General features: G+C 37.2%; 2 protein-coding genes across 9 annotated transcripts; one reads left to right on the top strand and one right to left on the bottom strand.

Annotated features, from left to right (window-relative positions):
- Positions 1–1,071: 1,071 nt before the first annotated feature.
- LOC111803468 (SEC-C motif-containing protein / OTU-like cysteine protease family protein) lies at positions 1,072–10,728 on the top strand. 6 transcript variants are annotated; one of them, XM_023687877.2, is made up of 16 exons: positions 1,072–1,339; positions 2,242–2,348; positions 2,653–2,734; positions 3,165–3,314; positions 3,813–3,874; positions 4,580–4,664; positions 4,785–4,931; positions 5,036–5,156; positions 5,738–5,862; positions 5,942–6,039; positions 6,184–6,330; positions 6,412–6,455; positions 7,711–7,867; positions 7,964–8,173; positions 8,256–8,319; positions 10,428–10,728. In XM_023687877.2, exons 1-11 carry the CDS (start codon positions 1,292–1,294, stop codon positions 6,311–6,313), a joined length of 1,155 nt encoding a protein of 384 aa, XP_023543645.2. In that variant the 5' UTR covers positions 1,072–1,291; the 3' UTR covers positions 6,314–6,330; positions 6,412–6,455; positions 7,711–7,867; positions 7,964–8,173; positions 8,256–8,319; positions 10,428–10,728. The 6 variants fall into 6 exon arrangements, with proteins under 6 accessions (XP_023543645.2, XP_023543642.2, XP_023543646.2 ...); XM_023687874.2 differs by lacking the exons at positions 7,711–7,867; positions 7,964–8,173; positions 8,256–8,319; positions 10,428–10,728 and adding an exon at positions 7,177–7,606 and having other exon boundaries at positions 1,073–1,339; XM_023687878.2 differs by lacking the exons at positions 7,711–7,867; positions 7,964–8,173; positions 8,256–8,319; positions 10,428–10,728 and adding an exon at positions 7,177–7,606 and having other exon boundaries at positions 1,073–1,339; positions 2,659–2,734.
- A 919-nt stretch (positions 10,729–11,647) lies between these two features.
- Positions 11,648–14,696, bottom strand: LOC111803467 (floral homeotic protein APETALA 2). 3 transcript variants are annotated; one of them, XM_087127584.1, is made up of 10 exons: positions 14,038–14,696; positions 13,775–13,800; positions 13,614–13,644; positions 13,450–13,537; positions 13,210–13,355; positions 13,078–13,122; positions 12,886–12,959; positions 12,597–12,763; positions 12,244–12,495; positions 11,648–12,166 (listed from the first exon to the last, which is right to left on the bottom strand). In XM_087127584.1, the coding sequence occupies exons 1-10, from the start codon at positions 14,544–14,546 to the stop codon at positions 11,957–11,959; spliced, it is 1,548 nt and encodes a 515-aa protein (XP_086983710.1). In that variant the 5' UTR covers positions 14,547–14,696; the 3' UTR covers positions 11,648–11,956. The 3 variants fall into 3 exon arrangements, with proteins under 3 accessions (XP_086983710.1, XP_023543641.2, XP_023543640.2); XM_023687873.2 differs by having other exon boundaries at positions 11,648–12,160; positions 12,865–12,959; XM_023687872.2 differs by having other exon boundaries at positions 12,865–12,959.
- Positions 14,697–16,589: the final 1,893 nt, after the last annotated feature.

Here is a 16,589-nt window from a genome sequence, read left to right on the forward strand (position 1 = left end):
GGAAGGACAAGCATACATTTCCTCCATGCCTCCTCTAATTTCTACGCTTCATCAACTTTAGAAACAATGGAATCCACAACACTTATCTGAGCCCATCCCCATGGAGTATGGCATAATGAGTACCATAGATTCTAATCCAATACGTACGCTCGATATCGTTATAACTAAAATAGTAAAATGTAGGTGAGACAATTCATCATAACTACGGTTTTATTATTTTGTTTTTATCTAAGTAGGTGTTTAGATTATTCCATTGAGGTAAAACGTCACCCACTACTAATGAAAGAATTATGGTTATGTTTTTTTTCGTGATTATTAACATAATTTATGTTTGTTTTAAATGAACATATTTGTGTTTTCTAAATTCTTATTTTAAATCTTCGTAAAAGGAACTATTTATTTATATTTTTCTTCAAAGACAAAAATCCATAACACGATCCGCAATTTAATAGTTTGGGAACATACCATTTTTTCAAAGTGAAGGCCCACCAAGCAAATCACAAATCGAAATTGATCAAATGGGAGTCCTGTAATATTAATAAGAGCCATAAGATCAAATAGTAACGAGATTGGAAACTCGCCTATGTTTGAATGTTGATTCGATGTATGATGACGTCACTTGATAGAGATGGTAATACTTTCTGTGGACCCGACCGTAGAGAAGACACGATATCCTTTTGCCTAATCGCACCTTGTCACGTTTTATTTATTGACGTCCTTTCTTTCTTAAAAAAATGTTTTTAACAAAATAATTTAATCAACTTCTTTAATTTAATTTTCATAAAATAGAAATAAAGACAGCAAACTTTAAAAGTTTAACATTTTAGTTTATTAAGGTTATTTTTAAAATTGGAACAATTTAATTTGGAATTTCTTATCAGAATCTATTGTTAAATTCTATTAGAAAATATTTAGAACTAAAGATTTATAATTATATCTAATTCTTGTCTAATCCACCTGTGATTGTATAATATCAGAAATCATATAATATTGTAAATTAATCATTTACTTACTTAAATTAATAAATTATTATACGATATCGAAATCCCTAATATATCAAATCATGATAACATCATATGTTCAGGACTCTGTTATTGTAGAGAACTAAGAAACGGGAGGGATCGGGGTATCTCCGTTTGAACAGCGGCGCGCAAGTCAGGCTCAGTAACGAACAATTCTTGGAACATAGGCCGCAGCCTGAGCCAAGTCTTTTGATATCCAACACAACCAAAACACAGCCGTTGCTGAGAGTCCTCAAGCAGCGGAAAGCGTTGTTCAGGATTTTGTGGGAATGGTTAAAACTAAGCACCAAAAGTCCAATCCTAAGCGACACCCGCAAGTAATTCCTTCTATCTCTCGTTTCTCAACTCTACGCCTTCTTTCATTGTGCACAACGACAACCCTTATTTTCTTGTTTAAGCTCTTACCTCTGTTCCATTCCTAATGCAACGCCCAATTGTGTGCTTATGCTGGCTCATCCCAAGTTATCATTGGGGTAGAATTTACCCCAATTTTTCTGAACTAGCTTCATGACTATTATGCTAGATATCAGTTTTATCATTGTTAAAGCTCAGTGATTGCTTAAAAATATATCATAACTTATATTTGGGTTTAGTGATGCTGTACTGCAGAATCAGAGCCCGGACTTTAGAATTCAAATATCCTGCAATGTCAACCTAATCTTATTTGATATTAATTCTGAGTTTTGTTTGTTTGCGGAGTGTTAAAGAATATATGAAAAGATTAAATATACTCTAATTTGTAGGCCAGATTTCATTGGGTCGGGTAATTTAACAATTATTGGTTTGTTTAGAAGTAGTTGTTTAGTAGTAGCTTTTAGGTTTAGTCAAATGAGCATAATTCAATGGTTAAGTCACTAGCAATCTTCTCTAAAAGTCAAAGGTCGAATCTCTATCCTTACAGTTGCAATGCTATATATATACACACAAACACACACACAAAGTTTGTTGCTTAGTAAGAAGTTTTGGGTTATTTAAAGGGAAGAATATGTCTTTGCAAGATACTTCCGAGGTAAAAGGTAACATTAGTTGGTGGCTGGAGACTAGCCAACTTCCATTTCTCCGGACATGTCCAGTAAGCTTCATTGCAACAAAGTGGTCGATTAATATGTTCACACTATACATTACAGTCTCTGCGAATGCATGCCTCGAGCTTGATGTTAAGCTAGATGATCAGAATTTCCTCTAATACTAGTTCCCTGAAAACGGTTTTGATTGGCAGAACAAAAAGCCTGGAAAGTCACCTGATATTTCGCAGTTTCGTGCTCAGCTTGACTTGTTGAACCTCAAAATTGTACAAGTGACCGCAGATGGTAATTGTTTTTTCAGGTCAGGAATGATTAGATGAATGCATATTATTCTTGTTGAGAATCGTAAATTGCTAGTAATTGCCTGAGGATAGGGTCTGGGAGATGTCATATTTCCTTGGTGGTTCCATTTGTACCTCTTCTTTCAATCAATATGTTTATATACTGCATAATGCATATAACTCTAAGCTTATGAGATTTTCGTTCATTTTTGTTTCAAATGGTCTGCATGCTGATCAGTTGACTTGTCTAATGCTCATATTTTCAAGAGATTTTCTATTTGGCTTATGTTTTTTTGAAAGTTACTCTTGTATAATCTCAATAAGTTGCAGGGCCCTTGCAGATCAGTTAGAAGGGGATCAAGAGGAACACGAAAAGTACCGGAAGATGGTCGTACAATATATTTTAGTATGTATCAGGAACTAGCTTCTCATACTTACTCTGGCATTGTACTTAACCATACTTTCTTATAATGAGTATAAACTTTACCTAGTACACATTATTTTTTAACCTTTAATAGTAACTACAATATGTTAGTATTCCTTGTGCACTGCTCCGTACAATGTGTCTAGATTACAAAAAATGTGGAATCTTTTATTTGGTCTACCATCCATGATTTTGTTATTAATTCCTTGCAAAATTTCCGTGGATTAATTTCTGTCTGCAGTAGATTCTACATTGTCATCCAATTATGCTTCAATTTGGCTCATATCACTTGCATTCACGTAAAGTCACACACTTGTTTCATTGGATTTGTCTACTATCTCTCTCTTCCCCCCCGCCCCCCAGCTTCTTACATATTCTTATCATAATATGTATTATAAAATGTCATTAACAGAAAAACCGTGGAACATTTGAGCCATTTATTGAGGATGATGTCCCATTTGATGAATATTGTGAGTCCATGGAAAAGGATGGTACCTGGGCTGGACATCTGGAATTGCAGGCTGCTTCTCTTGTTACTCATAGTAATATATGCATTCACCGGGTGAGAACTCTCTACAAACCTTTGCGTCCATTGTTTCTTTCCGGAGATTTTCCATGGTATCTTCAAAATTGAAGAACCAAGTTCGCATTCAATTCTTTGAGCAAGTATGATGACCAATGTAGTGCTAACTATGTTGAAGTGCAGAACAAAAGGGTGCTTTTCATGCGCTAAGCCTGTAACTACTACGAATTGTTTAACAGGACATGTATTTGAGTATTGAAACTATAACTCATAACGGCTGGGTATTATGTTTTAGTATTTATATTTGTGATACAAAATTAGGATAACAATGAGATATCAACTGAAAATTCCTGAAGGTTAGGTTTCATCTAATGTGTGTGTTTGTGTATTAATTTGTATTAGTTGACTTTAATTATTGTGTTTGTCCGTCCCTCAACTTAAACCTATAGACTTGTCGTTACTACTACATGGATATCATGAATTATGTAATACTAGTTGGCCAGGACCATTGTTTACTGATTGCTTGTAAATGTATAGATGTCATCACCTCGTTGGTACATACGAAATTTCGAGGATCAAGAAGCTCGTATGGTCCACTTGTAAGTGTTAGATGATTTATTTGTACATTAGCCGTCAAATTTTCTTATAAATGACTGAATAGGTATGAAGAAATTTGAATATGAAGCTAATTAGGTACAATATTTTTGGTGCTGTATTTATGTGAGTGGTAATAGATGTCCTTAAAATAGATGCTAATAGCTTCTTATTGTAAACTTAAAAGTATATTATATTTGGAAACACATGCCTTGAAGTATCTATTTACAAAATACAATCATAAATTTGTAACTATTCAGCAGTTTATGATAAAACCATTAGTTTATAATCAGTCAATTCTTAGGATCTGCGTTTTGTGAAATGAGATGGAAATGCAAATGATTGAAAAAATTTTGTTCTTTGATATTAAAGTAAGTATGAAAGAGAAAGTTAACGTGACTGAAAAGAGTTTTGAAGTACATAGGGTTCTAGTTTCGTTTATCATCACAACTTATTCAAGCATAAGAAAACCAATGTTGAAGCTGGTATTTAAGAAAATCAATCTTAAATCATATTTTTCAGACTATGTTGGTTGCATTTGTTATTGATGTTATATATCATCATGGTGTGGGATAATATTGCCCGTCAACTATTATCTGTGTGTTAGATAGCACTTTATCTGCTTGTTAGAGTTTAAAATCTACCAATATTTTAAAATGATTTGGCATGCATTACCTCTTTTTTGACTTTGGATTGAAAACTTTACCAAGATCTTATCACGACGAGGAACATTACAATAGTGTGCGGTTGAAGGAAGACACATGTGCTGGCCCAGCCAGGCTAATTACAATCAAAGTCAGTTTCTGTTTTTCTTTTTTCCCTGAATATATATTTATTTTTGGAAGTTTTGCTCATTTTCACTGACAGATAAAAAGCAATATATTAACAGCCCTTTTTATTGTTTTTCTGTGGAAGGGTGATACTGTTCCCTCAGCAAGCTCACTTCAAGCAAAAGTTTTCTCTACGAGTTCTCAAAAGAGAGGTCAAAGTGCTATTAGTCTTGGAAATATCAAGTTAGTTATGGCAGGTAGTGGTTGTCAAAATTCTAAAGAAGTTGAAAAGGTGATTACATCATGCTAAATATTGGTTTCCCATGTCCATCTAATTGATTTTCTTATAATGCATTTACTATTGAGTTAGGAGTTGTGCTTTTCGTTTGGTGGCAGGTTTTGGTCCAAGTCGATGGGGATGTTGATGCTGCAATAGAGTTTCTTGTGGCAGAACAAGCAGCAGAAGAACACAAAGAGCCAACTGAATCAACTTTGTGTCATATAGATTCTTCTTTTGGTAATTTCAGATTATCAATTTTCTTCCTTTCTAGAAAATTTTGTGCACATACGCTACATTAAAAGCGGAATAGAAAGTGGGTTTTTTTTTTCTTTTTTTCCTGAGCTACTGGAGAGGGATATGCACTTATAGAAAACTGTGGTTATCTACTCTCCAATAACATGGAATTTGTGACAAAAAAAAAAAAAAAAAAAAAAAAAAACGTGGAATGCAGATAACACTGATGCTTCCCTGATAATTTAGTGACGAGTCTTGGTTTGGAGTTTGCAGTCTTATGCTCTTATTGTTTATGTTTTTTTAGTGGGTTGAATTGGCTCTGTTAGTTTTGGCTTCAGAAAACTTCAATTTGTTACTTTCAATAGATGTCGTAGTTGAGTTTTGCCTATCACATAAATGAAGGTGGAAAATTTTTCATCTCATTTTTCCTTTCACCTGCCACTCACTCTGCCGGAAGAAAATGCCAGAATTTTTTTTCTTTTTTTGTTTTTTTTGGAGTGAGAACGCTTTTGCTCAATATTTGTGTTATCATTGAATTCTATAATTTTCCTTCAATATTTATCAAGATTTCTGCAAATATTCAGGTAGCGATGAAACAAAAGATTGTAAGCAATTGGAAGAGCAAACAGAAGAGAAGCACGACAAAGATGATTCATCTAATCATAACACTAAACATTCTATTAGCAGCAGTTCTCAATCAGACGACAAGGTCTTCTTTTATATCATAATGCAATAAATTTTTAGTACAGTGGTCGTAGCTGCTTATATTTCTCCCTTTCCCTTATCAGAGGATCCCAAGGAATAAAGTCTGCCCATGTGGTTCAAAAAAGAAATATAAAGCTTGTTGTGGATCAGTTGCTGCCAGTTCGTCTGGCAAGTTTATAGTGTATGATTCTCGACCTTTTTATGTTTTTATGGGGTATATCATACCACTTGTCATCTCCGCCCCCACATGCATCAAAAGAGAAGACATGAAATTCGAATATTTAAAGGAAAATGTATCCATAATATGAAGCTGCTCTCGTTACAGGAACAAAACTATCGACTCTAAGAAGACTAGAAAGGAAAGGAAGACGGGCAAGAAAGGTGGACCTGCTAAAGTTGAAGTTTCCTCTGGATCTGATGGATTGCCACATGACTTGGGAGCTCTTTGTATTTGATCTTCATCTGGCCGCATGTATGCCATCTAATCAATTAATTCTGTCTCACTCGTTTCTCAGAAAGTTTGCATTGAGAACAGCATTCTATTTTGTTTCAGGAGGAGCATTTTAGCTGCAGCTTAAAGAGAGTTTGGAATCACAGGTTAGGGACAAATTAAACAGTCTTCCTCTCTTTCAACGTTTTCTTTCTGGGGTTTTGCGACTGATAATTACCAATATTTTTGAATGTTTGAAGGATTTCCCCCCCTATTTATCATCACCCTTGTTATTTTGGATAAAGGATACAACTATATTTAGAAAAAAGCGGGTACAATTTAAAAGGATAATGACGAAGCAATCTCAAAAGGGAGGGAAAAGACTAATTACAAGAAAGAAAGAAAGACTATTATATTTGTTACTAACCCTTATTTCCAAACTGGTAAATGAGGATGACATTAATGAATTTGATGTTAGTGAATCATAAACAAGTAAGCAACTTGTGTCTTTTTCAAGCTCTCTCAAGATCATCATACTTGTCTCAAAATATTTTCTTATTTCTCTCCCACTAGACAGCATAAAATGTGCTTCATCCACAAGTTTGGAGTCTTTCTTACCATTTTTTTCTTTACTCAAACCTCAAGTATTGCGGAAACTCATAAAAAATGAAAATGCAAACTATTCAATTTAAATGTTCTTATATCGTGAACTGTAATTCTGTTGTTTTTTTATGTTTTTTTTTTTCACTTTAGCATAATTCTGGGGCACTGGGAATGCCCCAGATGGATGACCCAATTTTCTTTGCAGGGCTTCCTTAGTATGTTTTAAAGAGTTGCTTTTACATAATCGTAATTCATGTCATACTGATGTCTCTAAGTTCGGTATAGATGCTGGTGTAGTCTATCGCTGATTGGTGGTGGGATTTTCCCACTAGAATACCCCAGTGGTTATTGGGAAAATGAAGGGCGGTTGTTTCCCCAACGTACGTCTATGCAAGGCTGGATCTTTGTTGAAGCCAACTGGACTTGGAAGTATAAGTATAGAAGCAGCAGCTCACAAAATCTGTCAGCCTATGATCAATGTCGTTAGTTTATAGAAATGTAAAATGGAACAAATGAAATTAGCACCCTTTATATGCACACAAAATATAATCACAAGTTCTCTTGTAGAAGATTCATGGAAGTGGCAGATTTGAGAAAATGCAAAGACTTAATTGTATCAACCAAGAAAAATTTGATGAGATTTAGCTAAGATTACATGTTTTCCCTAGTGTCTTGGCCTATTAAGGAAGAATAACATTTCGAAATTTGTTTGTTATGCACTTGCGTTCTGTAGTATTCGTGTAATTGCCTGCCGCGTGATCTTTAAGTGGCTCCGTTATTCTTGCATTCAATTGAATTGTATTGAGCTATGATTCACAGGTCGTTTTTACAGTTCCCTTGGTGTATAAACATTCCCCTTGGTTTCTTGGGTCACCGAGCCTCCAAGAAAAAGTATTGCTCTTTTACTCTTTCCAGGTTTATAGGGCTCCTGTAGAGCTTGATTTCTAAAACTTGGCGAGTCTTTGGAACCTAGAAGGTAAGAAATGGCGCTGAGAGGAGATCAGCTCCTGTGAGTTGGTTGTTTACTATCCTCAATGATTGAAAGATAAACAAGTTCAGTCATAAACTGCAGACGCTACGGAAATCCTTTGGCTGGGCAAGAACTCTCTTCTATGAAAAGGCGGCATGTTCAGCATGCCGGGCTTGAAATATTTATTTCAAGCACATGAGACAGCCTTAAGATCCACCATGTCGGACCAATAAGGAAGCTGCCCTTTGCCTCCCTACAATAAGTTTGCTGTAAAGAATATAGTGCACGTATATGTCCGTCCATTCAGTAACAGTAAGAACCTCATTTTAATGTCGGTAGGTTTACACAAGAAAAATATCTCTAACTTAATTGACAAAACATTTGTGTGATGTAGGAGGTCAAAATCGCATCTTTTCGGGACCACAAAGTGATTGTGCAGTACTTGCTCTCGCTCTCAAGTAAGTCAACAAACTCAAACTTAAATTGTCTGCGACAAAAGAGTCTATTTTTATCTCTACATGTTCTTGAAAAACAACTATAGAAAACGAAATTAGAAGAAATTATTTTGAAAGCATTTCAAGAAAGCAAGTGTTACATGCTAGCATGCAATAAAAGACAACAATAACATCGATAACATATAGTTTAGATAAGAACATTTGGCAATTAGTTATAACATTATGAGGTAGAATGACTATGACAAACTTATACATGAAAAGAGACGAGCACAAACTTGCAAAAGTAGTCGTAAATGAAATGAAGACACAAAAGTAAACAAATAATGAAAATATAAAGGAGTTGTCATAGACATAGACATGTAGGATGGACAATAAGGCTTGGGACAAACATAAGCATAAGAAAGGCACATGGTGGTAAATGGTCCTCCTCTTGAAGGACATCCCTCATACAGACCTGTACTAACTGTAGTACTCTTAAGGATATGGCTAGTAAAAAGTCGTCCCTACTTATCTCTTTGTATGTGGTCATTTGGCATTTGCCTTGTTTGTGGTACATTCTGATTATAAATGTTTTTTTCGCATTCTTGCCTAACTATTTAGTAAACTGTTAAGAATTTTGTCCAGACGTGACTTTTTTTTTTTTTTTTTTTTTCCCTTCTCCCACAAAGGGTCAAGAGCCAAATTTGTTTGTTAAAACTCAATTTTGGCTTGCCAGCTTCAACACGTTTCTTTAATACATACATATATATGTGTGTGTGTGTGAAAGTGGATAGAGTTAATTTCTTGAAAGTATTTATTAGTAAATTAATGTTGAAATTACTTGTTCCATGGCTAGCAAGAAGCGATTCCATTTGAAAGGGGTATCTGAGAAGTGGCATGATTTCTTTGCTGCTTCTAAAATGAGAAAGTTGAGAAAAGAAAAGTTGGGTTTATAAGAACAAGTTGGGAAAAATTAGAAATTAAGACGTTAAAAGCATTCCATTTTTAGCATTAATTAATCTTCCATGAAATGAGTGGGTAATCTCATAAAATTTCCATGTTTTTCCACAATTGAGGATGATGGGAATTCAAGAACCTTCCTTTGGAGGAAAACAAATTGGATTTGATCAAACCTTGAGTGTGGGAAAATTGGGCATAACCTTAAATGGCAAACAATGAGTATGAAAAATTAGTTTCCAGAATTACAAACTACGTAATGCACCCTCTCACTCCCACTGCCTTAATTTGGAAAACTCTGTTTTGATTTGAGAAAACTGTGAGGAGTGGTTAATTAGCAACAAACAAATCATAAACATGAAGGTTTATGGGAGTAATAATGTTAGGAGGTAGAGGCAAGAGGGTTGAATATAGGGCATACGGGTTAACATAAAAAGTTTTTAGCGTATTAAAGGATGTAATTAAAGCCATTGGTTGGGCCACAGGCAGAGGTGAGGTGAGTAGCGAGTGCCCCTAATCTCAAAATCTCAACAAACCCACTCTCCCAACTTTCCAAAACAGGAAACCCTTCACTTCACTTCACTTAACTTGGGATACTCATATTGTTACTATTATTATTGTTATTATTATTATTATGTAGGGATTGTGTTCAATGGGAATACGGCCTTCCCTGCCCTGCCTCCCTCTAAAACCAATAATACACTTTAAATTTAATTAATACTTGAAGAAAGAAATAATGTTGGTACTATTCATGTAGTTATGCGCACATGCACACATATCCATCAAGTCTGAAAGATGGATTGAAAAAGACAATTTTGAAAGTTATGAGGCAGTTAAAAGTGTTTATTAGGCCGTAATATTTACAGAGGGAGGGGGTTAGAAAAGAAAGTTATAAATGATCAATTCAGAAGTTGAAAAGGACTTATGATATGAGGCATTAAAGAAAATAACATGAGACATTAGAATGGGAAAGAAAGAGTTCTTCTTCTTCTTCTTTCTTTGTGGTCCAATCCAAACCCTAATTGATATGAATAAGATGACACCCATTCACTTTTATCACATCATCATTTCATAATTCTCTTCACAAAATCTATTGTTTTTATTGTTTTATTGCACAAACTTAAGGATTCACTCTATCCCCTCTTATAAATTTTATAACCCTAAACCATTTGCAGAGGTGAGAGATAGAGAGAAAGGGAAGAAAAAGAGCAGAGTGAATTATAGGGGAGAGGATGGGGAAGCGGAAGGCGCATGAAATGCCATAAATGGAAATCTGTGGAAGCCTTCCGTCTCACAAAAAGGAAACCATTTGTGTGTGAACCATGAAAGCGATGTAACGCACTCAACGCCAATGCCAATGCCATCCCTTTTCTACACTCTAATTAATGCAATTTCACAAACCCTTTTCTATTCCCCCCCCCTAATCGAATCAGATCAGATCAGATCAACTCAACTCAAATATAATATATAGATTCCAAGTTTTCCCCAATGGGGATTGTGTTTGTGTTTCAGATATATATATATATATACATAGATGCAGGCATTTGCTACGTTACCCGGTGCTCTACCGCTGTGTGGGACAATAATTTAAGGGCGCGGCGCTAAAACCTTCCTCTAATCATTCAAACTCCCAGGGTTTTTGCAGAGGAAGTGGCGTGTGGTGTGCATACCCGTTGAATGAAAGACGCGTGGAATCTGCTACCCTTCTAATTTAATCATCTCAAATCCATTGGTTGACTAAATTAGAATGGCAGCATGGATTAAAATAATGAGTGATGACGGTCCGAGTGACGAAATTTGCAACCAATATTATATTGATTGGAATTGTTTTATCTTTTAATTAAAAAAGGAATTAAACTTGACCAATGTTTGTTAGGTGGTGATTAAATATGAGTATATTGCCTTTCTGGAGATCATAAACCCAGTCATTTCAACACCAAAACTAATAATACAAGGGAAGAGGATAGTGAAAAGGGAGTGAGTATTATGAAAATTTTGAGCTGTAAAGGCAGAAGAAGGAAAACAGAGTGAATGAAAATTGAAAAGAAAGGGGATTGGAGGGAAATAGGAAGAGGGGGGGGGGGGGGGGGGGGGGGGGGTTTGGGGTTTAGGGATGAAAGGAACCCGTGGTGGTCATTAATAGCAGTGTCTGACTGCTTTTGGCTGAGGGAGAATTGATTCAAAGGACACTATGATGCCGACTATTCATATCCTCCATTCACTCACATTTTCTTCTTTGCTTTTTCTTTTTTTTTTTCCTGTCTCCCCCTCTCCTCTCCGCCCCGCCCCGCCCCGGACGGACGGAATCTCTCCCAATAACAAGAAAATGACAATCGTCGGAAAATGATCATTCAATTTGATGAGGCTACAACAAGAAGGCCCCCTTCCTAGCAGCTTCTTTCAAACAAGTATGTACAAATTACTAAAAATGAGCGTTGGAACATAGGGTAAATATATAGTAGTACATAGCCGAAACAAAGCAAATGTCTAAGGAATTGGGAATTGGTAATGGCACAATGAATTCTCGGTCAGAAAAGTTGTAGCTTTTTTCTCCCACCCATTACCACCACCTTCAACTTTTACTACTACACTTTTTTTCTTTCTAGATTCTCGTCGGGAAGCGGACAGGACAGAATAAATTAAAATTAAAACATGACTGACTCTTTTTTCTGGGGGTCTGGGGAGAGAAATTTTGTAGAACTTATTAGGAGGGTCTAATGAGACAATGAAACCCATTCTTGTGCAGCCAATTCTTGGAAGGTCTAATCTGGGGAGAGAATCCTGATGATGCTGCAGCAGTTGCAAGAACTTGCGATGGCCCCGATTCAACAACTTGATTCTGATGATCACTTAGAGATAGTGATAGATCACTTCCTATTATTCGGCCTCCATTACTGCTGCCCGGAAACTGAATCTTCAACAACAACAATAACAAATCAAAATTTAAAAAACCAACACTTTTTTCTTCTCTAAATTACTAATTACTCGTACTTGATAATTGAAGGTTGGATGATTTTGATTGTGAAGCAATATCTGCGAGTGGGGCTGATCTACACCACTCGCCTGCCGCCTGAATTGCCCATGTCTTTGCATTTCAAAGGAAATTGGAGATTGAATGTGTGTTTGGCTTAGCAGCTGCATAGTTTCACTCTCCAGGTACCTATTAGTGTTTCCTCTCTGTGCATTATTGTAATTTTTGTTTCCACTACCTCCTCCTCCGCTTGATTCTTGCAGCAAATTTAGCTGCGCATGATACACATGCCACAAATTCGTAAACACCCATATTTCGCACGAGAAAAAAAAAAAAAAAAAAAAAACATTCTTTTACGTAAATTTGAAAGAACCTGCGGAGGCCTAAATCCTTGACTACGTTGCCAATCAGCTTCCATCGGTAGAGGAGCTGAAGAAGAATGGTGCGGATCTAAGGAACCATTTGGGCTGTCATTTTGCTTTGAGCTTGAATTTCCCAGACTCAAATCAAGACTGTGGTCTGCTAAATTGCTAGTTGAGTCTGTTATAATGTGAATTCAAAAAACAAAACAGAAAAAATCATTCATTTCCAACAAGTTAAAACAATAGTTTGCGTGTGTGTGTTTTTTTCTTGTGTGTTACCAGTTGTCGGATTCAGCTCACTCTCGTAAATGCTGGGATCGAAATTGGTGACAGCTTCTTTGCCATTACACTTGATTGCAGCTTTATCATAAGCCCTATCGTTATCATCATCGGATTAAATTTTTTATTTGTAAAATGAATAAACGACATCAAACGCAACTTCTTTCCTGGTTTCTTGTGTCCAGAGAGATGGAAGGGAAAATAAAAACAAACCTTGCGGCTTCGATCTCGGTATCAAACAAACCCAGATAAACATACCTGTAAAATTGGGGGAAAATAAAAATTGGGTATGGATATAAAGAAGAGATAGAACAAGAAGGGAAATGGAGGAAGGCGGGGGAATACTTTTTGCCAAGAAATTGGCCCATTCGAGCCTCCCATCTTCCACACTTGTGAAGCGTTACACCTCTATACTTGGAGCTTCCTCTGGGAAACCCAGTGCTTTGTCGGCGAAGAACATGCACAAATTCCTCCTTTGTTAGATTACCCATCTGTTCATCAATCATCACATAACATTTCATTTGAATCATAATATATGTATGTATGTATATGTTATAATTAAGATGGAAAGCCAAAATTAAGGACCTGTTTTAAGTCGTCCTCGTAATCTTCGATGCTGAAGTTTATGTCCGCTTCCACTCCTCGGAATTTAATGGCCGCTCTATCGTAAGCACTGCACAACAACAACAACAAAATCAGTTCTGGTGGAGAGAGAGAGAGAGAGAAGCGCGGAGACAGTGAGTGCTCACCGAGCAGCTGCATGTGCCGTATCGAATCCACCTGTAACCAATTCATTTGATGGGGAGGAGAAAAAATCACATCTTTGTTAGAAGGCCAGAAATGAATGATATACCCACCCCCCACCCCCAAAAAATAAAATTAAAAGTAACCAATAACAAACCAAACATACCGAGATAAACCTGCTTTCCACAATCCCTGATGAGTGCAACAACCAAAAAAGAAAAAATCAAAATCAAATCAATTCAGTTCAATTGTTTGCACAATTCCAAAAGCAGAAGTTGGTTTTTGGGGGACAGAAATTGCAGTAGAGAGAGGGAGAGAGAGAGGGAAAGAGAGAGAGAGTATAATTTAATTTAATTTTTTTATTAAAAAAAAAAAAAAAAAAAAAAAAAAAAAAAAAAAAAAAAGAGTAAAGGGAGGGGGGGGACGGACCAAATATGAGACTCCCAGCGGCCGGTTCTCCGGTAGAAAGTGACCCCGCGATACTGGGAGCTACGAGACCTTGGGCCTCTGCGGCTCTTCTTAATGGGGTGGGAGAGGTCATTGGGGTTGATGGAGTTATTATTAGGATCGGGATGACCAAATTTGACCCCAACCCAGTGAGCCCGAGGGAAGGCGGAATCAGTAGTTGGAAGTGGAAGGGGAGGTGGGATTTCAGTGTCTTCAAGTGGGAAAAACTGGCGAGTTACAGGGCTTGGGGTTTGTGTGTCAATTTGCATGACCATGGAGCCCAATACCTGATCGGATCCTTCCTCCTCCTCTTCTTCCTCCTCCAACTCCTCCTCCTCCTCCTCCGCAGCCGAACAACTGGAATTGGAAGCCGATCCCACCCTTTTCCGTTTGTCATCATCCCCGTCTCCCTCGATGGAGGTCTTGGCAGAGGAACAGGCTTCGGATTCATCCCCCTCCCTCACATCAGGGCAGTCGTTCAGATCCCACATTTTTTTTTTTTTTTTTTTTGTTGTTGGTTCTGTGCTTGGTCTATTGTGTTCGAGGCCTCATCCCATATCCTCAATACCCTCAATACCCTCAATACCCTCAATACCCCCAATACCCTCACAACTCACACACACACACACACACTCTCTTCTGTTTTGTTTGGGAGATGAAATTTATAAATAGAAGGAAGGAAGAAAGGAAGGAGGGAAGGAGGGAAGGAGGGAAGGAGGGAATTAAGATGTGTTAGTGATAAGCTAAGGGGAAATGTTTTGTTTTGTTTTGATTAGATTTATTTTGTTATTGAGGGGGTGAGAGCAAAACATGAGAAAGGATACAATTTGAGGAAAAGAAGAAAAGAGAAAGGTGTTAGATTGAATGGCACGATAACCTATATGGGTCACGACCTCATGTATTTATAGATGCGTATAATGAAGATTACATTCCAAATCTATGATTTGGTAACAAACCATAAAATCATAGATTTGGTAACAAACCCTTCAAATCATAAACTAGTAAATCTTAGACTATTTTAGTATATACAGTTATGATCTATTTTAGGTTTAACACCCCCCCTCAATCTGGACGATGTACTACTAAGTTCAGATTGCGCCTAAAATAGCTAAAAGAAGGAGCTGGCAGTGGCTTTGTCATGATATCGGCGAGCTGATCCTTGGAAGATATGAGTCGAACATCAAGCTGACGAGTCGATACTCGTTCACGAACGAAGTGATAATCAACCTCAACATGCTTCGTCCGTCGATGAAAGATTGGATTGGCGGATAGGTAGGTGGCACCAATGTTGTCACACCATAGGCTAGGCGCTCGCGCTTGCGAGATCCCGAGCTCACGCAAGAGAACTTGGATCCAAATTAATTCGGCAGTGGCATCAGCAACCGCCTTATATTCGGCTTCCGTACTAGAACGAGAAACTGTCGATTGTTTCCTCGAACTCCAAGAGATAAGATTGCCACCAAAGAAGATCACATAGCCTCCAGTGCTTCGACGATCATCAGGATTCCCAGCCCAATCAGCATCTGAAAAGGCACTCAACAAATCAGTGCTGGACTTTGTAAGACACAAACCCATATCAATAGTGTCATGTAGATAACGGAGAATTCGTTTGACTGCCGCCCAATGTATAGAAGTCGGAGAGGACATGAACTGACACACTCTGTTGACACAGAAGGATATATCAGGACGTGTCAGAGACAAATATTGGAGAGCACCAACGACACTTCGATAGCGAGTAGTATCCTCAGGTGAGAGCTTTTCACCACCATTCAATAACAACTTCTCACTGGGAAGCATAGGTGTGGGCACACCTTTGGAGGTGAGCATATTGGTTCTGGCTAATAAATCTCGAATGTATTTATGTTGTGTCAGAATAAGTCCACTAGAAGTATGGCGGACCTCAATCCCAAGAAAATAACTCAAAATACCAAGATCCTTGACGGCAAAATCATCCTGAAGCTGTGTAAGAAGTTTCTCAGTAGCCGTAGAAGATGAGCTGATGATAATAATATCATCAACGTAGATGAGAATATACATCTGAATGCCCGTTTTGTTAAAAATAAAAAGAGAGACATCAGCCTTTGAAGGTGTAAAATCCAGCTGTAATAGTTTGGAGCTAAGGCGAGAAAACCAGGCACGCGGAGCTTGTTTAAGGCCATAAAGCGACTTATCCAGCTTGCAGAGATAACCAGGGTGTTGAGAATCCACAAATCCAGGGGGCTGCTTCATATAAACATCTTCATTAAGAAGGCCATGAAGAAAAGCATTTTGAATATCAATCTGCCGAATAGCCCAACCACGAGAAATAGCAAGAGATAATAAGAGCCGAATGGTAGTGGGCTTAACAACTGGACTAAAGGTATCATCATAATCGACGCCATACTGCTGTTTAAAACCTTTAGCAACCAGGCGTGCTTTGTAGCGATCAATAGAGCCATCTGGCTTTTGTTTGAGTTTGAAAACCCATTTGCAATCAATAACGTTAAGACCAGCACGAGGAGGAACTAAGTGCCATGTCTTATTTTTTTGAAGTG

This window comes from Cucurbita pepo, chromosome 10 (genome assembly GCF_057944985.1).
Source record: "Cucurbita pepo subsp. pepo isolate OVF chromosome 10, ASM5794498v1, whole genome shotgun sequence".
Lineage (NCBI taxonomy): Eukaryota > Viridiplantae > Streptophyta > Magnoliopsida > Cucurbitales > Cucurbitaceae > Cucurbita > Cucurbita pepo.